This window comes from Acinonyx jubatus, chromosome A3 (assembly GCF_027475565.1).
Source record: "Acinonyx jubatus isolate Ajub_Pintada_27869175 chromosome A3, VMU_Ajub_asm_v1.0, whole genome shotgun sequence".
Lineage (NCBI taxonomy): Eukaryota > Metazoa > Chordata > Mammalia > Carnivora > Felidae > Acinonyx > Acinonyx jubatus.
The window spans coordinates 89,010,172-89,035,450 of NC_069388.1; the positions used below are offsets into that span (position 1 = coordinate 89,010,172).

General features: G+C 50.5%; 3 protein-coding genes across 8 annotated transcripts; 1 reads left to right on the plus strand and 2 right to left on the minus strand.

Annotated features, from left to right (window-relative positions):
- Positions 1–82: 82 nt before the first annotated feature.
- Positions 83–3,276, minus strand: AUP1 (AUP1 lipid droplet regulating VLDL assembly factor). The gene is given in 13 exon segments (XM_015087052.3): positions 83–260; positions 370–488; positions 674–789; positions 902–1,021; positions 1,153–1,255; positions 1,357–1,423; positions 1,677–1,750; positions 1,846–1,918; positions 2,156–2,340; positions 2,538–2,688; positions 2,768–2,905; positions 2,987–3,081; positions 3,084–3,276. Coding segments are annotated over 13 exon segments (1,317 nt in total). The 5' UTR covers positions 3,123–3,276; the 3' UTR covers positions 83–223.
- Positions 3,272–6,607, plus strand: HTRA2 (HtrA serine peptidase 2). Its single transcript, XM_027072139.2, has 8 exons — positions 3,272–3,915; positions 4,016–4,220; positions 4,310–4,504; positions 4,745–4,777; positions 5,012–5,117; positions 5,296–5,365; positions 6,046–6,141; positions 6,249–6,607. Exons 1-8 carry the CDS (start codon positions 3,410–3,412, stop codon positions 6,412–6,414), a joined length of 1,377 nt encoding a protein of 458 aa, XP_026927940.1. The 5' UTR covers positions 3,272–3,409; the 3' UTR covers positions 6,415–6,607.
- LOXL3 (lysyl oxidase like 3) lies at positions 6,563–25,239 on the minus strand. Of its 6 annotated transcripts, XM_015087048.3 has the most exons (16): positions 25,093–25,239; positions 23,381–23,705; positions 21,407–21,570; positions 20,553–20,767; positions 13,008–13,064; positions 12,310–12,369; positions 9,809–10,028; positions 9,386–9,566; positions 9,087–9,241; positions 8,678–8,845; positions 8,378–8,540; positions 7,933–8,176; positions 7,725–7,840; positions 7,509–7,645; positions 7,301–7,412; positions 6,563–7,116 (listed from the first exon to the last, which is right to left on the minus strand). In XM_015087048.3, exons 2-16 carry the CDS (start codon positions 23,691–23,693, stop codon positions 7,043–7,045), a joined length of 2,379 nt encoding a protein of 792 aa, XP_014942534.1. In that variant the 5' UTR covers positions 23,694–23,705; positions 25,093–25,239; the 3' UTR covers positions 6,563–7,042. The 6 variants fall into 6 exon arrangements, with proteins under 6 accessions (XP_014942534.1, XP_026927927.1, XP_026927928.1 ...); XM_027072126.2 differs by lacking the exon at positions 13,008–13,064; XM_027072127.2 differs by lacking the exon at positions 12,310–12,369.
- Positions 25,240–25,279: the final 40 nt, after the last annotated feature.

Consider the following 25,279-nt stretch of genomic DNA (forward strand, 5'->3'; position numbering starts at 1 on the left):
TCTCACCCATGTTCTTCCCAAACCAAGGAAAAAGGAACCTGCTCAGTAGGTTTTTGAGACCCAGAGAGGCAACAGATATACCTTGAGTGAAAACCCTGAATTTAATGTGGTTTTGGGGGGAGCCCCATCCCTCCCTTTTTACCACCCACCCTTCCAGCCTGTTGTAAGTTGGGTGAGGGCTGCCCCCAGTCTCCGTCCTGCGGCTCTGGGTGCCATCCTGTGCTCAGTCAGCCTCCTGGGCCTGTCTCTCTGTGAATCTCCTGTGAGACATAGAAAGAAGACATTGTGTGGGCTTTGTCGTATTGTCCCTATAATTACCACTTTTCTCCAACCTACCCCTTCCTGCCCACTGTCCTCTAAGCCCCTCACCTTCTCGCGTATTCATACAGTGCCTGCTTGCGCTCCTGTAGGCTCTCCTGCCGGGCCCAGGAGGACTTGGCAAATGTGAGGGCTGTGGGCTGAGGGGTCACCAGGCCAGAGCTGGGGAACTGAGGTGATCACAATGTCAGAGGGCTTGCGAAGTCATCATCATTAAACACGCATCGAATGCCTACTTTGCAAGAGAGGCACTGTGCTAGGGTCTCAGGATCAAAAAAGAGATATCAAGGAAAGGGAGTATGAAGACTGCCCCTACCCACCCAAGTCCTGTACCTAACCATTTCCTGGGTCTCACCTTGGGAGCGGATGCTGTGGAAAGGGACTGGGTCCCTTCAGTGATATCTTCAGGCATGAACGCTACAGCTCCCTCAAGCAGATTAGTGATGGTCAAGTCTACACAGCCAGTCCTGGCTGGGGAGAGAGGAAGAAAGAAGGGAGTCTGTTTCCCTGCTCTACTTCTCCCCTCACCACCCACTTTTTCTCTCTGTGCCTGTCTCCTGTGTGAGGCTACCCTTTCCCATACCCAGGTCTCTCTGGATGACGCCCAGTGGCACATGGGGTAAAACCTCCTTGACTCTCTGAGCCAGAGTTGCCAGCTGCACATCAGGAGAAGGGCCAGGGGAGGGAGGGAAAGAAGACTGGGCTGCAAAAAAGAAATCCGAAACATGGTGAGTGGAGAACTGGGAGGAAGGAGAGGCTGACTAGCAAGGAATAGGAAGGAAATCACAATAGGCTGTAAAACCCCAAAAAACTTTGTGTACAGAGACCATATACCTGACTGAGGGCGCAATCTGGGGTGTCTTTGTCGTTTCATGTGTTCTGCTTTGTCTGCTGGAGTGAGCCGTGTCCCTGTCTGGCCCAATTCTTTGGCCAACAGCTAGGGAGAATTGGAAGGTTGAAAGTGTTAAGGTTGCAAGACTTCCTCCTTCTAGTCTTAAGGAAAAACTCCACCTCCACCCTGCCTGTGTACCCTACCACCTGTTGTACACGGAGGGCAAACTCCTCATTCCCCTCCCCTAGCTGGCGATGAACAGGATGGAGCCATCTGCAAAAAATAAAAAAATAAAAAAATCCAGGACCATGTTGAGTGCACCTGGGGTACAGTGTGTCACCCTCTCCCCATTTTGATATTTCGTTTCATGGAACAGTTGTGATTAGGGTGGGGAGATAGTAAACACTTTGTATTGCCTCTGTGATAGAATCTTGATACTAAAAGATCTGCAAAAGGACAAGAAGAGGCAGCCTCTTCAAGGAAGAGGTGAGCTTCTCCCAGCACCAAAAAAGAAGACAGTTAATACCTTATTTGATACACGGTGAAAGGGACGAAAAGTGACCACAGCAGTTCTGAGACCCAGGAGGCATCGGACACGGTCTGAAGGAAGGGCATGAAGGGAGGTCTAAGCCTCGGCCAGGAATGGGAAATTTGCCCTCCAAGCCCCAGAGATTCCCTGTCCAACACACACTCACCACAGAGACTAGGGGTCTCTGGACTCTCAGGGTAAGAGGTTGTACCACATCCTGAATAGAAAATGGCCAGGAACTAGAAGAGGGAAGAGAAAGTAGGATGGGATTCTAGCCAGCCTTACTTAGAACAGAAAACTGTCAAACTGTACAAGTAGATAAATGAGGAATAAAGAGATAGAGGGGGAAAGAACTAAAAGTGAACAGAAAGGAAATCAACTAGGATGGACAGGGCAGGGCTGAAAACTGTGAAAACTCAAGGGCCCCCAAGCCTGACCACCTACCCAGCTGGAGACCCATACCTGTGCTCACCCACCTGAAGCGCAGCAGCCCCTCCCGGCCGTTGGTGGCCTCTTCCTCAGGGAATAGCAGCAGAGGGGTCGGGGGAAGCCTCGTGGAAGCACAGAATCTCTTGAGTGACTCCACCAACTCCCCCCGCCCATCCATCTCCATGAAGCCCCGAGACCAGCATACAAAGCTTGGGGGACTATTGAGTAGAGGCTAGAAATGGAAAAAAGAGAAAGCAAAAAAGGAATATTGAGAAGTGAGAAAAATTGACATATGGGGTAGAGAAGGGGATTAGGGGTAAGATTCAGTATTTCGTGGTCCCCAAGGGAAACCTGGGAGGGCAAAGGGGAGCCTTGGGCTGGGTCCCAGGGAACCGCCCCGTGGCACTCTCGGCTTCGCCCCCCACTCACGGTGCTACAGCTGGTGAGCAGATTGACTATGTTGTGGTCGAAAGGTGTCACGTGGTTGGAAATGAGGACCCTGACGCGGTGATCCCGGAGTCCCGAGTCCTCCTGCCGGGCCACGAGCCCCAGCACCGCACACATGGTCCGCACCACGAACCTGGGGACGCAGGCAGTGGTGACTTCACGGCCTCGGGCCGGGCCCAGCCCTGACCCTCCCGGAATCCCTGGGTTGTTACCTGCGAAGGACGCTGTCTGGCAGAGCGCAGCTGACCAGGAAGACGTGGATCCCAAGAAAGAGCCGCAGGACGAGGAGGCAGAACCCGACGGGAGCGTAGAGCAGCAGCGCGAGGAGCAGGAAGCCGTCACCCGGGAGCCTGGGGGCGAGAGGCGGGGTGATCGGGCGCCGAAGGCCGTAGTGGATGCGGGAGCCGACCTCTTCCCGCCAGGGCTCTTACCGGTGCGAGTCAAAGAGCCGCTCCGGCCCCAGCGCCTGGGAAGGCTCCATTGCTGCTGCTTTAGGGCTGTTCGACCACGGCCGCCATCTTCGCGCCCCGCCGCAGGGGCTCCTGGGAAGGTGGAGTCTTCGGGCATCCGCCCAGGGTGCCGGCACCCGAAATCTTGAGGCGCCCCGGAAGGGCTAGCGGTCCCAGCATGCCTCGCGGGCCCTTGGGCTACCTCAGAACTCGCGTCCCGCGGGGACCACAATTCCCAGCATTCACGGGGCGGAGGCGGAGTCGGCCTCCCGGAATCCTGGGTCCCGGCGTGCACTTCTGAAGGACTTCAGGTACCGGCGTGCTCCGCGTCCCGCTGTCCGCCAGCTCGCGTCCAGGGCACCGCCTCTGTGTAGGGCGGGCGAAGAGGCAGCCGAGGCGGAGCTGATGGCTGCACTGAGGGCGGGGCGGGGTGCAGGCTGGAACCTCTGGGGATGGCGGGCTTTGGGGGGGGTTCCCTGGGGGAAGGGGCCCCTGTTGACCCCTGACCTCCGGGCCTTGCTGACGTCAGGAACTCCTGACCCTCGGGCCCGAGTGACTTATGGGACCCCCAGTCTCTGGGCCCGGTTGTCTGGGGGGGTCCCTGAACCACGGACGTGTCTGACGTCGGGGACTTCGGATTCCCGAGCACGGCTGACTGCAGGGTCCCCGGATCTCAAGACCCGGGAGGTCTCAGAGACTCCTGGAACCCGTCCGCGCATATGGCTGGCGGTAGCGCTGGGCGCTGGGGGGGCAGTGCTGTTGTTATTGTGGGGCGGGGGTCGGGGTCCTCCAGCGGTCCTCGCCTCGGTCCTTGGCTCACCGCCCACCTCTCCCCGGAGCCAGTACAACTTCATCGCAGACGTGGTGGAGAAGACAGCACCTGCCGTGGTTTATATCGAGATCTTGGGCCGGTAACGGTGGGGAAGGGCAGGAGGCACCCAGCCGCGGGCTAAGGGGCGGGCGAGCTAGGTGTCTGAGTCTCCTCACATCCTTGCTTTACCCCCATCCTAGGCACCCTTTCTCCGGCCGCGAAGTCCCTATCTCGAATGGCTCAGGATTCGTGGTGGCTGCCGACGGGCTCATCGTAACCAACGCTCATGTGGTGGCTGATCGGCGCCGAGTCCGTGTGAGGCTGCTTAGCGGCGACACGTATGAGGCCATGGTCACAGCTGTGGATCCTGTGGCAGACATTGCCACGCTGAGGATTCAGACTAAGGTGGGGGTCTAGGCAGGCCGGGTCTGGTTGGGACTGTGAATTTGCTCACATATCTAGACGACAGGTCTCTTATTCCCATTCTCTCTTAGGAACCTCTCCCCACCCTACCCCTGGGACGCTCAGCCGATGTCCGGCAAGGAGAGTTTGTTGTTGCCATGGGAAGTCCCTTTGCACTGCAGAACACGATCACTTCTGGCATTGTCAGCTCTGCTCAGCGTCCAGCCAGAGACCTGGGCCTCCCCCAAACCAATGTGGAATACATCCAGACTGATGCAGCTATTGATGTGCGTCCTGATATGAGAAGAATGGCAAACTAGGTTGGGGGTTGGGGGAAAGGCTGTGTGGGGCAGGCACCAACTGTGATAGCTGGTGGACGAGTTTATATACAGAGGTTGGGCTGCACGTATGTGGCCACTGTGGCTGGGCTGGGAAAAGAGAGAATTTGGAGAAAGTGCCTACATCCTGGTTATGCCCCCAGGCATAGAGTCCCTGGATCTCTTCCATATTTTGTCCTTGTCCTGCAGTTTGGAAACTCTGGAGGTCCTCTGGTTAACCTGGTGAGTGGGACATCCTTCTTTCCAAGAATCCCTGCTCCAGGTCAGTGTGAGAAGGGGTGTGTGTTCCCTAATTCAACGACGTTTGGTCAAGTTTCTGAGCAGTCTCCTGTTGGTTATCTCCCAAAATCCAACCAGATCTCCCCAACTCCCCAATACTTCCTGCTACTCTTGTTCAGGTATCTCCATCTCCTACTATTTATTTGGGCTAGGAAATAGTGGGCTCTATCCCTGCAGGATGGGGAGGTGATCGGAGTGAATACCATGAAGGTCACAGCTGGAATCTCCTTTGCTATCCCTTCTGATCGCCTTCGAGAGTTTCTGCATCGTGGGGAAAAGAAGAGTGAGCCTGGCTTGGGGGAAAGGGATTCCTTTAAGTGGTGGGAAGGGCATTCATTGGGCCTTGCTGGAGAAGGGGGAGGGGTGAAGTGTGGGGAGGGGGATGGTGGAGGTCTGTTGGGAGGAAAGGGAGGGGAGGGAAGGATGTAGCCGAATGAGGCTCATTTGTCCCTCCATCACAGATTCCTGGTTTGGAATCAGTGGGTCCCAGCGCCGCTACATTGGGGTGATGATGCTGACCCTGACTCCCAGGTATGAACTTTAAAAGTAGTGACCTGTAGGACTACCAGTGTACTCAATGGTGGGCAACTAGCATCTCTGTTGAGCTTTGTTACCAATTTTATCTTTATCTAAGATGAGTTGCCTCATACGTGGAGCTATCAGAAGAGCTGTCCTCTCTCATCATATTGACCTTCTCACTCCAATCCATTTTGCACACCTGCTACCAGATTGATTTCATCCTGCTGCTGCTTTAAAAACTTCAGTCCATTAACCTGGTGTTCAGGGGCCATTTTCCATTTGTCTCCAGTTCGGCCTTCCAGACCTGGCTTCTTCCATGAATATACTCTGTTTCAGCCAACCTGATTTCCTACTCTCATGTTTTTATTTATGTTATTCTTGCTTTATATGGTTAAATACCAGAACCATGCTTCTACACCCAAGTTAAGTTCTACTCTCTCCTTAAAGCTTCCCTTAGAATTCTAGAATGCCATTAGTGTTATTTAGTAGTGTGTGTCATTTGGAATTAGTTGCTTTTTACATACATGTCCTACTTCCTAACTTCGAGAAGGCAGAAAGTGATTGCCTTTGTATCTGGAGTATCTAGTGCATGCCCTTGTCTATACGATTGTCAGTGTGTTGATGAGAGATTTGAGGTGAACCCAAGGGAGAGTGCCTTGGTGTGGTTAACAGGGTGATCTATGTCCTTTCAGCATCCTTGCTGAACTACAGCTTCGAGAACCAAGCTTCCCTGATGTTCAGCATGGTGTGCTCATCCATAAAGTCATCCTGGACTCCCCTGCCCACCGGTGAGGGAGAGACTGCATTGTGAGGTGGGGATGGGTGAAGCGTGCATGTGCCCTTGAACTGGGCTGTCTAGTCCCTCCTTTCTCTCTCTGTCCATCTTTCACCATAGGGCTGGTCTACGGCCGGGTGATGTGATCTTGGCCATTGGGGAGCAGCTGGTACAAAATGCTGAAGATATTTATGAAGCTGTTCGAACCCAATCCCAGCTGGCAGTGCGCATCCGGCGGGGACCAGAAACATTGACCTTATATGTGACCCCTGAAGTCACAGAATGAGTGGGTCAGCAGGACTCTGAGGCTCCTGCTCTGATTTCCACCTGGCTTTCCTGGCCTAGGCTCTGAGGGTACCTGGACAGAGGATTAAATGAACCAGTGGGGGGCAGGTCCCTCCAACCACCAGCACCAATCCCTGGGCTCTGAGGAATCACACAAATGCTTTTTATATAAAATAAAATTATACCTAGCATCATGTTATAGTCAAAAATAAGGGCGGGGCGGGGGGTACTGATCTTTTTCCCCATGAAGAGGCTAGAGGTAAAGCTGTATTCCCCCTGAACGGAGGGGAGATACTGGAGCTGACCATTCTGACCTCCCTATTTGAGAAAATGAGCTCCTGCTGTCTGTTGTTCTGGGCAGTCAGTCAGGTGCTGCTCTTTGTAGTGTGCTTCACTCAGTGCTGGGCCTGGGAGCAAAAATTCCCCATGCTTGGCCACAGATCCGGCAGCTGGCGTAGGAAGGAGGGCAATAACTTCGTTTTGATGTTTCCACATCCATAGCACACACTGGATGAGCATGGCTGGCCTGCTGACATCAGGGGTTCCTTGGTAAGCTCCTGAGGTAATGGCAGCCTCAGACCCCTGCCATTAGGGGCCAGTGGTGGTTTTCAGAGGAGGGTGGCAGCACCTTAGATGACCTGGTTGCTGGTCTGGCCAGGGTAGCGCTCAAACTTCCTGTTGGCCTCTTCACTGAAGGCATCACCTGCAAGGTGAATGGGCAGTTTAGGCAGGGAAACGGACTCATTGTGGGGAAGGGTGAGTAGAAGTGGAGAGGCTGGGAGATCCAGAGGAGGGTGGGAAGATATAGAACCGACTTTGGGAGAAGAGAATGAAGGCCTTTCCTTCCCATCCCCCAGTCTCTTTGGGCTGCTCTTCCCATCAAATACCAATGTGGCAGTTGTGCACCCAGATGCGATGTCCATCATATTTGCAGTTACACTTCATTGCGTTGTTGGTGAAGTCACTTTCTGCTACTTCAAAATTGGGGTTGATGACCACCTGTGAGTGGGAGAAAGTCAATTTGACCAGTTGCAGTCTTCAAATCTTTAACAAACACTCCTCCCACTTGCCAGCTGGATCTCAGGCCCCAGGCACCTGCAGAATGTAGTTTCCTGGCTTCACATCTGTGATGTCAATCCACTGGCAGTCGATGTCATGCCGGTAAAGATCCCAGCAACCCACGGTAATGCCCTGCTCTCCAAAGTTAGCACACTCATACCTCTTGGAGACATCTGAGAGGGATTGGCATATGTCAGTGTGAGGCAAGGCTGTGGGATGGAGATACCGGAGTCTGTTCTAGGCCCAACTCACCCTCCTGACATTCGGTGTCTTCTAGACAGAAACTAGCTTTGTGGCCCTCAGCCACCTTGGTGCCATTGGGGGTCAGGATATCATAGTGAGTGAAGATGTCCATACTGTGGTAATGCCTGTGGGGACAAGGGAACCCCTGTTTTCATCCCTGCCCCCAGCAGGCTTGCCCCATCTCCAGTGACCTTGCCCTTCTACTTGATCCTCTCACCCATGACACTCGTGCCACACCCAGGAGTGGCGCCCGGCCTTGGGCCTGAAGTCAGCTCGTCCCAGGTTGTGGATCTGGGAGGAGAATCGGAGCAGACGCCTGTGGCCATAAGGCCAGTTGGCTGAGCGGGCTGAGCGGGCCAGGCAGTTCTCTTCTGCAGCACAGTACAGCATGTGTAGGGGCCGGTCCTCGATGTAGGCGGTCTCCTGCACCAGTGCTGAGTGCAGCAGCAGGTCTGATGCAGCTGCACATGGAAGGGAGCAGAGTGTTGGAAGTCACTGCTGAGGGGTGGAGACAGATGGGGGTGCTTCTGCTCCCCCTGTAGAGTGTGAGAGGCTGCTTCTTCATAGGGAAGGAGCACCCCTCCAGATTATGGCTTTTTCCCTCAAAGGGGGTGGCCCAGAGCTTCCCTTCCCTGGCTTGCATCACCTTATCCTTCACTCACTCTCGGAACAGATGACTCCAGCAGTGAAGCGGGTTCCTGTTCTCTTGCAGGCAATGTGGGTGCCATGATGAGCACACTGGTCCAGGGACAGCTCAGACCCTGTGCAGCGCACTCCACTCATCACCACCTCTGTTATGTTCCCTGAGTCCCAGTACCAGGTCTCCTGGGGACATATGTTGGTGTTTCTGTGAGACCCCCACCATCCAGCCTCTTGGTCCAAGGGACTCATTTCCATAGTCCTCTGCCCCAAACACAGGCTTTGGAGGCAATCGTGTTGATTTCCCTTTCCTTCCCACTCACCTGCAGGCCATGGTTGGCATAGCCCAGTCCAAGTTGCCTACAGACCACCATGGCCTCCAGTGTCCCCCAGTCATCCCCACAGATGAGCCCCCAGCGAAGGGACCCAGGTCCCCCTATTTGCACCTCCACTCGCCCCTCGTGTTGGCTGCGGCCCCCACTGAGTCGGATCTGTAGTGACACAATGGAAGTTCCGGGTAAGCTTTTGGGGAGCGGTAGTGGGAGCCTATAACAGGTATGTGGCTGAAGGGTGATTCAGAGGCACATAAAGGCTAGCAAGTGGGGGCATCAGGTGGGAGTTGTAGGATGGCAGGGGCCTGGGACAGTGGGCTGGGAAGCTGTCAGGCTGCAGATCATGACCAGGACTGGATAGGATGTGAGATTTCTGGACTAAACCGGGAAGATAACTGACCTTGGTCTCTACCCCAGTGTAGGGCAGGTTGCATCGGACTCCAGCATCTTGGCTATGGGAACAGTCTTCGGCTGTGATGTTCTTGTGGGGGCACTTCCAGAGGGAGGGTTCCTGTCCAGAGCATCGAACCTCACTTAAGTGGATGGCACCCATGCCTAGGGTCAGAGGTCAAAGATCAGGAGGTTATAACTGGACCTTCATTGTCTGCCCAGGGGTCTCCTTCCCAAGGACCATACACCACCCCCCGGGAGAGTGTGTACCTCCTCCTTCCCTCTTCCTCCCATTTTCATCCCCCTCACCCTGCCCCATGCGGGCACCACTCAGAGCCTCTCGAGCACTCCCGAAGCCCAGCTCCCGACACACCACGCTGGCTGCCTGCAGGTCCCACTTGCGGTCACAGATTGTGCCCCATGTGCTGGCCTTCAGGACTTCTACCCGGCCCTCTCCAGGGTGGGCCCCACCCTTTAGACGCACTCGGGTCTATAGAGGAGAGAGATGTGCCCAAAGCAGTGAATGGAAACATCAGCACAGAGAGGGCTAAGTAGACCTGGGTGATAAAGGAGATTCCGGTGGGAGGGAGGGGGTGGTCTCAGGTCTGTGGCCCACCCCCTGAGAGGTTCCTCTCTGTTCTCAAAGGTCAGGGCTGTGCTAAGTCAGGGGCTGGCTAGGCTAAGGGGTTCTCCACCTGGGGTGGGGAAGGTTATAGTCACTGTCTCACACACCTCCCCCTGAGGCTTCGACTGTTGTTGCTTCCTCTGGCCACTGGATGCTGCGTAGAGAGGGCCTGGCACACAGCTCACCACCGCAGGGGCCCCCCCAGGGCACCTGGTGGTGTCATTGGCACGATAGAACTCCAAGGAGCAGAGGGAGAGGTGGGCCTCCGTGCCCACGCACGCCACCCCATGCAGACCAAAGGAGTGTTGCTGCCGCTGGGCCAGCAGCCTGGGGGGACAGGAGTGGGGTGCAGTAGGGTAAAACAATGCTCCTGCCTCTTTGCCGACAACCCTCCTCCCCTCCATGCCTCCACCATCCCCCAACCTTTCATGACCATTTTATCCCTTCTTCTTCCCTTCTTTTCTGCTGTTTCCCTCCTTAGAGACAAAGGGAATGGCAAGTTTCCAGGCTGAAAGAGCCCAGATTACCCAGATAGGAGGGTCCTTGGGGACCTGCAGCCAAAGACCACTATGGGTAGACAGCTAGTCTTGACTTGCCTGACAGAAACCTTGCTCCAAATGGCTTCAGGCTGCTGGCCCTAATGAAGGCTGAGGCTGAGGCTGCTGTGCAAAGAGAGTGAGAAGCCAGGACTGCCCAGCTGGAAGAGATGGGCAGGAGGGAGTAGCTGACAAACAGGAAGCCTGAAGAACCAGCGTGAGCACATCCTTCTGTTATGCTGAGGCTGAAATAACTGAATGAGTCAGGATGCAAAGGACTGAGTAAGTCTTGGGTCTAAATGGCTTCTCAGAGGCTAGAGGGTCTTCCAGGCCAGAGTATGATGGGTAGTTATGAGAAGATTATACCAGAAGGTGGACATAGGGAAGGACTGGGGCTGGCACATGTGGGAATGAAGATGTACAAATGCAAGACAGACAAAAGTTAGTCCACGTGACCAGAGAAGGAGAGAATATGCACAACAGAATGGTAGCGGTCTCTCCAGACCTGAGCTGGACTTTAAAAAAAATTTTTTTTTTCAACGTTTATTTATTTTTTGGACAGAGAGAGACAGAGCACGAACGGGGGAGGGGCAGAGAGAGAGGGAGACACAGAATCGGAACTGAGCTGGACTTTAATGAGGCAGTCCATGCTTCTGCAATTTAAACATAACAGAAAGAATGTTCTGTAGCCACCCAAGCATGGAAATGGGACTAAACTAAAGATGTTAAACCTTGGAAACCCTTCAGAGAGATGCCTTGAGAGAAGGAGGGGCCTGGTGTATTGACACCAACGGAGTAAGAGATGGCAGTGAGGCGCGTGGTGAGAGCAGTGCCCAGAGAGGAGGGTTGCTATTGGTGGTATGGGCCTGTGAGGCTGGCCTGGCAATGAACTATTTCAGTAATGTGCCCATCACTTGATGTCAGAGGAAGGAAGGTTATGACGACTCAAAGTCATTGCCTAGGAAGATGCAGAGAGGAGGAAACATAAGCACAACAGACAAGCCTGGAGACTTTACAGAATACCTTTGGAAGCTCAGGATCAGTGGATTCTGAAGCTCAAACAGATCAGGTACTCTCCCAAAGTCCTGTTTTGCTGAAAATAAAAGTCAAAGAGGCCACCACAGGAAAAAGATCTTGCTCTTCTAAACTCCCTCCTCCCATTTCCCCACAAGGAACACAGTAAAAACAGCAGTGTGCCCTTGAATTTGGCGTTCAGGGAAGGCCAGAGCATGGCTATGTTGGGCACAGATGACCCTTAGCTAGAAGGTACTACAAGAGTACTCTCAAATTCCAAGCTCCTCTGAAGCCACCACAAGGAGGAGCTGGAGAAGGAGGGCCACCAGGGAACCACTGGGTGATCCCAGAATGTGCAGAAGAGAGGAGGGGACAGAAGAAAGGGATGAATTCTCTGTGTCTCAGCCACTGCTGAAGAAGTGATCAGGGAGACTTCTCATGTGCAAATGGCCTTTGGAAGCCTAGTGAGAGGTAATCAGTGGGGTTGGAAGCTTTCCACTCCCTTCGGTTCTGAAGGACCCCACAAGGAAAATTATGGAACTGGGAGCCTAATTGTGTCAACTGGGCCAGAGACACAGGGGTTATAATCTGAACCCATCCCTGGCAAAGTTTCCAGAGGGGATCCTGAGTCTTACCTCCAAGCTGGTAGCACCTATTTTTAAAAAATAAAGTTAAGATGGGAACATTGATCCCTTAGGCAAACTTAACTTCTTGGGGGAGAGGCAAGGATGGCATCTGAAGGAGAAAGTGCTAGAGTATCTGCTAGAATTCACTGGGAGAAGATAAACAAGCCTGTGGAACAGGAGTTCAGTGGATGAACTTCTATCAAGACTTTCAAAAATCCTGTGATAAGCATAATTCCCCAGAAACGAGGATAAGGCCCAGCATCACTTTATGTTTCAGTGACTCATCTGGAAGGTGGTTTCTAATAGCTACTGCCACCCCTCCACCTCTAGGTGGGGGCCTCTTAGACCCCTTCCTGACCACAGCTCAATTGCCCTGACTCATCATCACTCTGCACTCTCCCTCTCATCACACCCAGCCTGAACTTTATTTACCTCTTGATTGATCCCCTGCCCACTCGGGGTTTGGGTTTGACTTTAAGCTTGGTGATTGGTCTGAAAAAAGGAGAAAGAAGTTAGTGGAGGTAGTGGTTAGGTACGTGGCCCAGGAAAGGTAGAGGGTTTTGTTTTCTGTTTTTTTTTTTTTTTTTTCCTGTTTCCGGGAAGGACACTTTATGCAGAGTGTGGGAAGGAGTAAAGTGAAGGGGGCCAGGTATTCCACACACTGACAGCTGCACACCACTGAACTCTACTTTAGGAACTCCTGTTGCACTCTGAATTCAACCACAGTGATGAAAAATCTAGTCAGTCCAGGGGGTGACGGGAGAAGGGGATACAAGGTAAAAGGAGGAGAGAGAATGGGAATGTGGGTGAACTGAATTAAGGGGGGTAGGAAGCATGCAGGTGGTTGAGGCTGGAGTCCAAGCTATTTGGGGGAAGCATAAAGATGAGAAGGCTTCTCCTCAGCCATTCCTACATTATTTCCTCTTTGTACACCCTAAGGTCAAAGCTTGCCCATCCCCATGCCTGCCTCCCCTTCCCTTCCCTACCTCCCCTGGAATGGCCATTGTGCAGTTACATCCCTAATTCATCAGCTTGGGTTCCGGGATGGACATGGATAGGCTGCCTTCCATCCATCCACCTCCTGGGGCCTCAGGGGCGAGCAGGAGGTCCCGGGGCTCTTGCCCCATTACCTTCCAAGGGGCTTGGGGCGTCGGGCCGAGGCTTTGGCCGCTCGCTTCCTCAACTTTCTGTGAGGATAAGACAATAGCAGAGTCAAAATCAGTCTAGAACCAAGTGGGAAAGACTGGTGCAGCCAGGGGCAAACTTCTTTTCCAACAGGAAAATTGGAAAGTCAACAAGATGTTATAACATCAGATACTCCCGAGGCTTTACCCTTCACAGCTGTCTGGCCTCACGCGCACATAACCACACTGATGAACAGTAGTGAAATTCATGGACTCAGGCTGATAGAGCCCCTGTACCAGCACGCACAGAAATTACACTAGGGTAGTGAGTGATGGGGACGAGGGGCAATATCAGGGTTGATCTAAACCTCAGGGGAGGTCTATGGGGAAGTGTATAAGTAGAAGGATGTTAGGATTGTTAAGATCGCCAGACTGACCCGGCAAGGAGAGAGAACTGGTTTGGTCATAGGGAGGCTAACTGTCTTTTATTCTTGGATGCTTTTTGACTTCTGGCATTTCCATGTCTGAGGCCAGTGAATTAGGACCAAGCACCAAGGCTGGATGTCCAAGGACAGTAACTTGATTTGACTGGGGAGCATGAAGCCAGGCGGCTTAGGATGACAGCATCCTTCCTGCCCAAATTAAATCCCATATGCTTTAGTCATTTACAAACCAAGCTCAGCTCCCAAACTTACGTCCAGAGAAATAAGTTCTAAAACTTTATTTCTTTTTAATTGGCCTAAATATTTGACCTATTTTATTTTTCAAGAGGTTGGCTTAAGTCTAAGGTCTGGAAACTAGGTCTGTTTCTCCTCTCATTCTCCTTTTGATTTCAAAGACTTTTTTTGCCCCCTCTTCGTTCTGTCCAACTATGTATAGATGAATGCAGGTTTTGTCTGTCTGTTCTTCTAAGTTTATGAGACTCCCTGTTATCATCTTAGTTATTCTTTCTTTAAACACGTTCCTACTCTTGTTTCTCCTGAGGAGTCATATCTGGACATAGTATACTGTGTGCAGAAGCACTGGATGTTAATAAACAGATTTGAAACAGCTCTGAAGTTGCTTGGTATTTCCTGCCCTGGCTTTTTCCTGAGGATGGATTTAGTTGGTCTTTTTGCCAAAATATCCACTGTGTCCAACATTCCTTGGAAAGAGTGCACAATAAGTCTCAGGTCCCTTTCCTGAGACATTACTAAGAGTTTAGAACCTTTCATCATATAAGTATAGGGTGAAACTTTTTCTCCAAATGTCTTTTTCTCAGATGTGTCTAAAATGAAATGTATTTTATGTTTTCTTTCAAGATTACCTTGAGCCTCCAACTAGTACTCAGAAAAATGTAGTATTATCTAGGGATGCCTGGGTGGCTCAGTTAAGTGTCAAACTCCTGATTTTGGCTTAGGTTATGATCCCATGGTTCGTGGGATCAAGTCCCATGCTGTCAGCATGGAGTCTGCTTGAGATTTTCTCTCTCCCTCTCTCTCTCTCTCTGCCCCTCCTCCCCTCGCATACATGCTTTCATGCTCTCCCTCTCTCTCTCTCTTAAAATACATAAGCATAAAAAATGTAGTATTATCTAGATCTTGGAAGTACCTCTTCTCTATTTATAAGGTTTTATATTATACATCATATGGTACATATGATTTTACATATATATATATTACATATATATATGTGTATATATATATATATATATAAAATAAAGTACAATATAGATTATATTAAGGATCTGGTACTTATTTAATACTAGTACTGATACTTGTTTTGATTTACACTTGCACATTCACAAATGTGCTTGTTTCCCCTTACAATTTGTTCCTTCAGCCATCAAACATAAAAACCTACCCGCGTCAGCATCACCTTTTCTTATCCACCCATCTCTCTCCTCCAAGACCACTCCCCAAAAAGGTTTCTGAATTCCATCCTTTAGGATCTTTTTTCTCCTAAATTGAGAGGTCGAATACAATCTCTCCTCAACTGAATCATTTTAAACCTGTTCCGATCTCTCCGACACACACGCACATATACACACCCTCCACCCCATATCTCCCTTCCTCTTCATAGAAAAAATTGTCAAGAGTTATCAGTGCTCCACTTCTATATCTTAGCTCTTACCACTCATTCCTTAACCCACTCCTTTCTGGTTTTCCCCATCACTCTGCGAGAATAGATCCAGTAGACAGCTTCAGTTTTCATCATGTTCCCCTTTTGGTAGCATCTCACACTGCTGTTCTGTCCTTCTCTTCCTCCTTGGCTGTCCTAACACTATGAGTCTGGTTTGATTCCTCATTCCAGTTGCTTTCTCTTGTTCTTCTTTGCATGTTCCTCCTCTAGCTAGTCACTTACATTTTTGGAGCCCTAAGGCATTCTTCTCACTCCACATCCTCTCTTTATATGTTCCCATTTACACCTAACCTGGTATAGTCCATTGCCTTTTTTTTTTTTTAATTTTAAAGTTTATTTTGAGAGAAAGAGAGAGTGTCAGCAGGGTAGGGGCAGAGAGAGAGGGGAGAGAGTATCCCAAGCAGGCTCCATGCTGTCAGCACAGAGCCCAATGGGCGGCGGCTCCAACTCACAAACCACAAGATCATGACCTGAGCTGAAACCAAGAGTCAGATGCTCAACCAACTGAGCCTCCCGGGCGCCCCTGCCTTCTTAATGTTTCTAAAATGTAATATAGGTGCAAAAAATAAACCTGTAATTCTTTCAGCAAAATCCACCCTAGAAACCTAGGAGTCAACTTGATACTTCTCGTCTTTGGTTCCCAAAGTCAGTCCAGAACCAAGTCATGTCAGTATTACTTCCTAAACATCTCTTCAATCCACTCACTCTTGTTCTTCTCCACACCATTCTCAGAAATGCAGAGTGGTTTTTTGGGGGCCACAAACCTGATCATGTCCTCTTACAGCCCTGCTCATGAAAACACTTCAGTCGCTTCCCATTGCTTTTAGCATAAAGACCCAAATCCTTAGTGTAGTCTGTGAGGTCTTCCATGATCTCTCAGCACCTCCATGTTCTCAGCACCTTGCACAGTGCTTTGCAAATAGCAGGAGTTCAGTAAATAGCTTTCAGCACTTAAGCTCTTAGAACCTCAATTTCTTTGCCTGCAAAAGGGCAGTAAATGGTTCAATTATCTCTACATTCTTTTCCTCTTCTAAAATTCTACAGCTTTCACGTGTTGTAGGGAAGAACTATAAAACCAAGTTGAAAAATGATAAACGCACCTCATTCTGATTTTCTCATTCCTTAAATCTTACTGGCTTCCTCTAAAAGCCAGCAGATGTATCTTCTTTCTCTATGGAAGGTGGAGTTCTTTATAAATGATCTTATCTATCCTTTATGATTGTACCACCCATGAGAATGCTCCCTCTGTGTGATTTGGCCGTGAAAGGAAGCCTATCTCATATCTCCATCATAGAACTCTCAGGACTCTTGCAACCTCTCTCCTCACTAAGAATGGTCTCTGTTCTCAGTATGTGTCCTTCTCCAGCCTTCGTATCCTAGACTCAGTAGGAGATTCCAAGATGTACACAAATATTCCTGATCTCTGAAAATTACTTCAGGCCATGCATACCTATAGGTAATTCCTGGGTCTCAAACATCCCAAGGATGGCTCACTTCTAAAGCTAGTTCATATTAACTTGAAGCCCAGAGATGCCTGTTGGCTTGCACCATCCTTCTCTCAAGCAGCTTCAGGATCATTTCAGGTGTCCCTCCCTTCTTTTCTATTATCAGTCATCCTTCAGCTATTCATCCTCTCTCTTTGTTGTCACCCTCCTAATCAGCTTCGTTTTTATAACAAGCTTCTAACTGGCCTTATGGCATCTAGAACCTCCTCCTCCAATTCACTACTATCAGGTAAACTTTAAAAACACTGGTCTTATTTTATCATTGTCCCATACAAATACTTTTATTTTTAATTTTTCCATAAGATAAAGATCAAACTCTCCAATCTGGCATCAAAAAGTTCCATTTTTTGGCTTTTATGCATTCAGATCTTCCTTCCATTATTTCTCAGCACAATTTTCTACTCTAGTCAACTGTCTTTTGAAAAATATCCTAGTCACTGTCAAATTTGTCAGGGTCAGCAATAACTCTGTTTTGCTAAATCCAGCATTTGTGTCTCAGTCCTTGTGCTTTTAGACCCACCAGCAGCACCAACTCAGATGATGGCGCTCTTCGTCTCCTCCTTGAAGCGCTTTATTTGGCTTATAGGCTGCCTTGCTCGCCTGGTCTTCTTTCTACCTCACCTTGCTGTTTGCATTTCACTTTACCTTCCTGACATAACATTGAAGCTCTCTGTTCAGTCCTTGGACCTCTTTTTTCCTGTTTACATTCACTCCCTTGGTGATGTCCAGTTTTAGGACTTAAAATATGTTTATTCAGCAACTCTAGAGTCATATATCCAAAAATTAAACAGGTCCAAAACTAAGTTCTTGGTATACAACACCCCTCCCCCCAATCCTCACACAACACATACTTCACCCATTGTCTTCCTTATCAAGTAAGACCATCTCCATACTTAGCTCAGACTCAAAACCTTGGGGTGAACCTTAATCACTCTCCTCTCCCACCACATTAAATCCATCAGCAAATCCTGTCGCCTCTACCTCAACCATACACAGAATTTTATAATTTTTCATCTCTTTCACTGGTCACCATCACCCTCACTTTCTGTACTTGGCTTTCATGAGATAATAACCTCCTAACTAATTTCTCTGCCTCCTTGATTCTACTGTATCCCTCACAGTCTATTCTTTATATATATATATATATATATATATATATATATATATATATATATATAATGTTTATTATTTTTGAAAGAGAGAGAATGAACAGGGGAGGAGCAGAGAGATAGGGAGACAGAATCAGAAGCAGGCTCCAGGCTCTGAGCTGTCAGCACAGAGCCCAACACAGGGCTCGAACTCACAGATGGTGAGATCATGACCTGAGCTGAGGTCAGACGCTTAACCTACTGAGCCACCCAGGTGCCCTCCTCACAGTCTATTCTTAAAGCAGCCAAAATAATACTTTAAAAATGGAAGTCAGATGTCACGCCTCTGTTCAAAACCTCATCTCCCACAGAGTATACACCAGTCCTCCCAAATGGCCCTATGCAATCAGGCTTCCTATTCTTTCCCTATCCCCTCTTATATCACCTTTCCTATCATTTTCTCTCTTGTTCACTCAGCTGCAGCCCCAGTGGCCTCCAGGAGCATGACTCTTCTCCCCTCCCTCCCCCTGCTCCCTAGGATCTTTTCATTTATCATTCCTCTTCCTGTCAACACTTGTCTAGATTTCTACAGATTGTGCCCTCACCTCCCTTAAATCTTTTCCCAAATGATGCCTTTTCAAAGAGGCCTTCTCTGATGGCTCTTTTTAAAATTGCAATCTCACTTTTACTTCCTAACTCCTTCCCTGCTTTATTTTTATTCATTACACTCTTTGCCATCCTTGCATTTTAAAATTTTACTATTTTCTGATTCTTCCCTAGTCCATGAGATCAGGGATTTTTGTCTGTTTTGTTTACTGTCGAATCCCTAGTGCCTACAACAGTAGACAATATATAAATACTGACCAAATGAATCTCTTCACCTTTGTTCATGCTATCCTCTTCACTTGAAATCCCTGCTTTTTAAATTGTATAAATCTTTCAGAACCTGATGTTGGGGTCAGGCAAAGTAAAGAAAAAGCACAGAGAAAGAAGTATAGCTCCAAGACAGATAATAGCAAAGGAGCACAGCACACAGCTGTTTTAAAACAGTTTGAGTCTCCAGACCAGATAAAGTATACTCCTTGGGGCTGAAAGAACTTTCAGGTGTGTCTGAGAGCCAAGGCAACGAAAATCTGAGCAAGTATGGAAAAGACTAGAGGTTGGACAATGTATTTACTTTCAAAAAGAAGAAAAAGGATTCCTTAATCTAAAGAATAATATTTTAAAATAAGTTATTAAATGGAAAGTTTGTGAACAGTGGGGAAAAAATATGGAGATGCTTAGAGACCCAGAAGGATTTCAGTAAAAGTTAGCTCAAACCACCATGATTTCCTTTTTTGATAAGCTTTCTAAATTGGAAGGCTGGAAAATGGCCATGAACATAATATATCTAGATTTTAAGGAAGACTAACAAAATCTCCCACGATTTCATTATAGATAAAATGGTGAAATGCTGGCTACATCATTGTAGTGTTCAGTTTGTTCCCAGTTAGTGGGAAAAAAACATTTCACAAGTAATGAGTAAAGACTTGATGAGTAAGGAAGGGTTAGACTTTGGTTTTGAACATTTCAATAATTTTAACAGTCACTCTGATGAAGCCAGAAGACCTAGCTATCCTGTATATCTTCCAGAGGAGGCTGGGAGGGATGATAAATGGAAAATAATGTCAAGATTCAAGATAATCTCATGGGTTCACTGTGGCTTTTAAGTGGTTTTTAAATGATGTATCAAACTAACTTAATAGAATAAACTCAACATAGATTTAGGTTCAAATAGGCTTTTCTATTAGTATCAAGGATAAAGGAAGATCTGAATTGGTTTTAGATGATTACTAGTTCAATATGAACAGTGGGATGTTTCCTCAACAGAAAGGCATACAAAGTCTGGGCATGCTCTACTCAAAGTTGAGCATTTCTACTGTACCCTGCTCTAATCAGACGATATCTGACGTTGTGTGCCCAGTGGAAGCTGACCTAGATGTCAAGAGGTCTTTCTGCAAAACTCAACTTAGGAAGAGCTGAGAGGAAAAAAAAAAAAGTATTTCAGCCTGCAAAATAGAGTGACTGTAAAGATTTCCAAATTCCTCTAAACCACATATGATGCTCCAGGGTTGCGAGGCACGGTAAGCACAGAGCAGTTTACCAGTGTGATTCGTTACCCTGGTAGCCAGTGCGTACCCCAGGGCTCCAGGGCAGTTGGAGAGGGTCGGGCGCCTCGGCCAAAGGATATTCTGGAAGACTTGCCTAGGAGTGCCAGGGGCTCCCGCGCTCACGGACGCGCCTCGAGGATGGCCGCGACCGAGGGGCAGGCCTCACCTCTCCAGGAGCCCCCCCAACCCTCAAGGTTCGGCCCTCTGGCGGGGACTCCCGCGCCCAGCCCGGCGCTGGACACACCCAAGCGCCGCCTCCGCAGGGCGCGGTCGCGAGCTCCTTGAACTCGGACGTCGGGCCCCGGAGCCGCGCCCGCGCCGTAACCGTACCCGCCCGCGACACAGCCGGCCGCTGGGCGTGGCCTCGCCAGGCTCGGCGCGCGCCCCGGGGAGCCGGGACTCTGCCTGCCAACCGAGGGCGTCACGGGTGCGGACGCGCGACCGGCAGCCACTCGCCCCGCCCCGGTTGCGGACCTCAGAGAGCCGGAGCCTCGCTTGCCCCACTTCGGACCCGCCCTGAGGAGCCCTTCATAGTTCCACAAGGTTTCTCAACTCTCCAGTTTCGAAAGGGCCTCCATAGTTCCCCACTGTTCCTGAGCCCCGGACCCTCTCCGAGGTCAAGACACCGCTTCCTAGCGAGCACCCCTCCATCCCAGTCTGTTCCCCCCAGCGCCCACGCCCCTTCACCTGTAGAAGGCCGTGTTAACCCTCTTTTCGCTAGGGAAGCCCAGCATCCCGCAGACCACGTGGCTGTTATGGGCGCTCCAGCCTTTGTCACACACTTGCGACCAGCCTTCGGGAAGCCTGACTTCGACCAGTCCCTCGGTCACTGGCAGAGGCCGCCTGCCCCTCCCCACGGCGGGCCGAAGTCGCACTTCTTCCACTTGCAGGTGCTGTTCTACCTGGGGAGGGGACCACAGGCAGAGGACGGAGTCTCAGTAGCGACTTTTATTTGTCCTGCCACCCTTAAGGAACCCTGATCAGCGTGCTTGCCATGAAGACAGTGGCGAGCAGGGGCTGACACAGGGCTGAGAGGCACTCCTGCTCTCTGTGGGGAACTGACTTTCCTGCAACCACGGGAGTGGAAGGACATGTCCTGCTCTGAGAGGCGATTAAGGGTGCGGAGCAAACTGAGGAAGGAGCAGCCAAGGCGGCCCGGAGCACGAGGGAGAAGTTCACAGAGGAAGTTGCACTGAAGGAAGAAGCAGGAGAGAGTAAGAAGGGAAATGTTCCAGGAGAGCAGGAACCTCTGAGGAGAGGGAGAGCAAGGGATGTCCTGGGGACCAGGGATGAAGTTGGAGAGGCGCCTGCCAGGTTTAGTGACGTGAATGCTAATGTGAAAACAACCCTGGGCTTTAATATGCCTAGGAGCATTATCATTTGTCCCCCACCCCCTCAGCCTCACACCGACTCAAATGATCCCATGGGGCATATAGGGTCCCCTACCTTTTAGCATCCCCTCTAACCACATATAACCACCCCACAGCCCTCTCTGGCCATCCTGGGGTGTGTGTGTGTGTATGTGTGTACGAAGGGCAGACCTCAATGACATTAGAATCCGAGAAGCCGGGGAGGCGCTGGTCCTTGCAGATGACTCCAGCATCCTCATCATGGGTACAGTCACTGTTCCCCCAGCCCCGGGAGGCACACTCGGTCACACTCTGCTCAGTCCCACTGCAGCTCAGGTTGTCCAGCCAGATGCGGCCTGTGGAGGGAGACATGAGGGAACAGAGAGGCTTGTGGAGGCAGGATGGAGGAGAAGGGTAAGTGGTGAGGATTTGGGGGAGAGTGACCATGAAGGCCTCACACCTGGCTTGATGATCCCATTTTTCTGGTTAGATAATGGGATGTGAAAGAGGAGACCCTGGAAGGGAATAGGAAAGGGAGCACAGGATTGATGGAGGGTCAGTTGTGATCGGGGGGATACTCAAGAATTTGGTAGGGTGAATAAAAAACCAAGAGTCAACACTGAAATTCTGATCAGTCCTGACCTATTCAATGATAGCTACAATTAATCAAGTATGTGTTGTGTTAGGCACTCTGCCATGTATGTATATACATGATTATCCTTAGAACAGAGCTGCCAGAGGTGTTATCACCATTTTACATAAAGAAATTGGGGTGACCACACAGCCAATACATGGGGGCTTAAGGGTTTGAGCCATTTGTGAGACTTGGAAATCTAAGATCCTTTCCTCTCAGCTTCACTTTCTCCCATGCGTCTTCCCTGTCTGTGTTACTGCATTGCCCCCTTGTTTTCCTCTCTGCCTGGACCATCCTGAAATGAGTATTGCTGACTTCTCAGAGTTGGGATGGATTCAATTCCCCCCAGAAGCCATGGGATTCCACCCAATGTGACTGTCTGTCCCAACCAATGGCAGGGACCTATCATGCATACCCTGACAGGACTTTCCCAGCTTCTGCTGGGATACCTACTTCCTGCCCCACCAGGCCACTGAACCATCACAAAGTCCTTGTGACTCTCTATGACTATCCCCCAAGGTCTGATTCAGTCCTTCGATGCCATCCAGGCAGCTAAATGACTGTCAGCTAAATGACTGTCCTCATATTTGGAGACAACCTTCATGCAATTGCTACCCAAAGCTTTTAGTTTTCATACCAAACATCCCTGGTTTCTTCAGCTATTCCCTCTTGAAACTTGGCTTCCAGTCTTTCACATCTGGGCAGCTCTCCTCTGAAAGTATATCCATTTTCTACTCTCTCTTTTTTTTAAAAGTAGGCTCCATGCCCAGCATGGAGCCCAACACAGGGCTTGAACTCACGACCCTGAGAGCAAGACCTGAGCTCAGATTAAGAGTTGGGCACTTGACCAACTGAGCCACCCAAGAGCCCCTCTACTGTCACTCTTTAAATGTGGCAACTACAAGTGACGCTTTATTCCAGAAGTGGTCCAGCCAGTAGGAAGTGGAGGATTAGCTGCAGACTGCACCAGCTTCTGTCCATCAGTCCCATTGTGGGCTCCTACAATGTAAGCATCCTCAGGTCTCAGAATTCCTCCTAAGCGCCTACTAGCCACACTCATTCTTGTCTTAGAGTTTATACTTGTTCTTAGTTCCAGCTTGTTGCTTTCAGCTCTTGCCTATAATCTGATTTGGTCAGCTGCAGTATCTGTGATCCTTTCTGGCTTTGGGATATCCAGACATCATTTATCTGTTCTCAGCTTTCCATCAAACCAACTGTATTTTAACTGTACAGGGCTCACCTGTATCAGGGCTGTCCTTGCATGTAGCAAGGTAGAATCATACTTCTGCAGAAAAAAGGAACTTAGAGATCATGTAGTCATTTTGCACCTAGGGTCTCTGAAGTTCAGAGAAGGCACTGACCAGCTTAAGGTCACACAGTTCTGGGAAGCAACTGTGTTGATTGGTTTGTCAGCCATGGGTTTACTTGACATTGGCTGTTTTTGGTGTCCTGGGTCCCTGTGCCTGTGCCATCTGGTGTTCCCTCTCCCTGCATTTAGACAATACCTAGGCCATGCATGGAGCATTGCTTACCTGTTCCAGGGCCATATTTGGCACTGTGGGTCCAGCCCGTGGCCTCTGTGAAGCCCAGCTCTCGGCAGAGGACGTGGGCAGCCTGAAGCGTGAAGTCGTCATCGCAGATGGTGCCCCACTCGCCAGCTCTCTGTATCTCCACTCGGCCCTCAAAGGGCTTCCTGGGGAAGCCGGCCAGCCGGAACCGCAGCCCCTGGCTCCCAGCCCTCTTCTCGGGGGCCGTGGATGGGGATGGAGATCCCAGGCATGAGCTGCACAGCAGACAGAGCAGCAGCCCCCATGGGCTCCGCTGCCAGATACTGACAGGTCGCATGGCAGGGAAGGCCTGGGTGCCCCAGAGAGAGAGTGTGTAAGAGAAATCACAGATGAAGTCAGGCCTGGGTTCCAGAGAGAGGTCGTGAGAGGAAGAGAGACACTGAATAAGGACAGAGACAGAGATGGTGGGAGAGAAAGGCAGGGACCCATGGACTAAGTGAGAAAGAAACTAAACGAGAGCAGAAACATGGTGAGAGAGGTGCAGACTAGGGAGGGAGGCGAGAGACAGAGACCCAGAGATAGGCTCTCCCTCCCTTTTGTAAAGAGTAAAACTGTCCCCATCAGTTGTTCTGTCTCACAACGTCCTTTCCTAGTTCTGTCATTGGCACCTCCATCACCCCCACCCATTGGTCTAAGAGACCCAGAGATCAAAAGATAGTGATTAGAGACCAAGGGCAGAGAATGTCCAGAGAAAGAGATAAGACTGAGCAAGAGGGAGACCCAGACAGGATGTAAGAGGAAGGAAGCCGTGGGAACAAAGCGGGAGCAAACAGAAAGAGACAGCAGAGAGAGACAATGTGGAAGATGGATAGAAGGTGATTGTGAGAGAGCCAAGTACACAGAGCAATGGAGACACATGGGCAACAGGTGAGGAGAGGGACTGGCAGGAGCCAACGAGGGGCAAGGGGCGGCAGGAAGGACCCAGATGATTCCATTCAGCCATTCGGACAGAGGACAGACAGCTACTGATTGTGGAGAGAAGCAGGCAAGGGGGGTTAGGAGACCCTCAGATCTTAGTTAGGTTCCTGAATGGGAGCCAAGCCCAGAGTCCTGTCTGGGCAGATCCCAAGGCAGAGAGGGCAGAGACCAGAACACATGGAGAACCCCCTGAACACCCTACCCAGCACACAGGCTCTCACATGCCCTGCAGGTTCAAGGGGCCCAGGAGGGCCAGGCCTCAAGCTGGGAGGGGTGTGGGGTGGGGTTGTCCAGACCTCCTGCCAACACTGCCATGGCTGTCACTGGGCAACGGGAGCCCAGGGCGCCAATCGGCTCCTCAGCCAAGGCCTTTCCTCTGTCTGGGGCTGAGAACAGCCCCTCTCCAGCAAGAGGCCCCCCGAACATGCTTTCCCCCCACTCAGACAAACAACACAACAGGAAAGCTTTGTTCTGGGGACATTCTGGCTTGGGGGCCCAGGGGTAGGGCCTCACAGAGGAGCCCCCAGCCTTAGGGCCCTCGCGGCTGCCCTATTTGGAACATCCTGCAGCCCCCCACCCGCCAAATATCTGCCTCCTCTCTCCATTCTCCTTGTGTCTCACTCTTCTTTAACAATGATAAAACCCTCAGTGGGTTGGGTTCCCCTCGACCCTAACCCGCATCACCCCTTTTCGTGGTCCCTCCACCATCCTCCCATCCGAAACGCTCCTTCCTCCCGCGGCGGCGTGACTCCCCCTACCTTGGCTGAGCGGGGACCTAGGGGCTGGGAGAAGAGTCCAGGTCCTGGAGATCAGTCCTAGGACTTCCCCAAAAAAGTGCTCGGCCAGGGGAGACTGGACCCCCCCCTCTTTCCCCCCTCTCCTTTCGTCCCTCCCATGTCCCCTTGAGCCCTCCCACATTCCGCCCTCTCCCTCGATTCCTCCCAG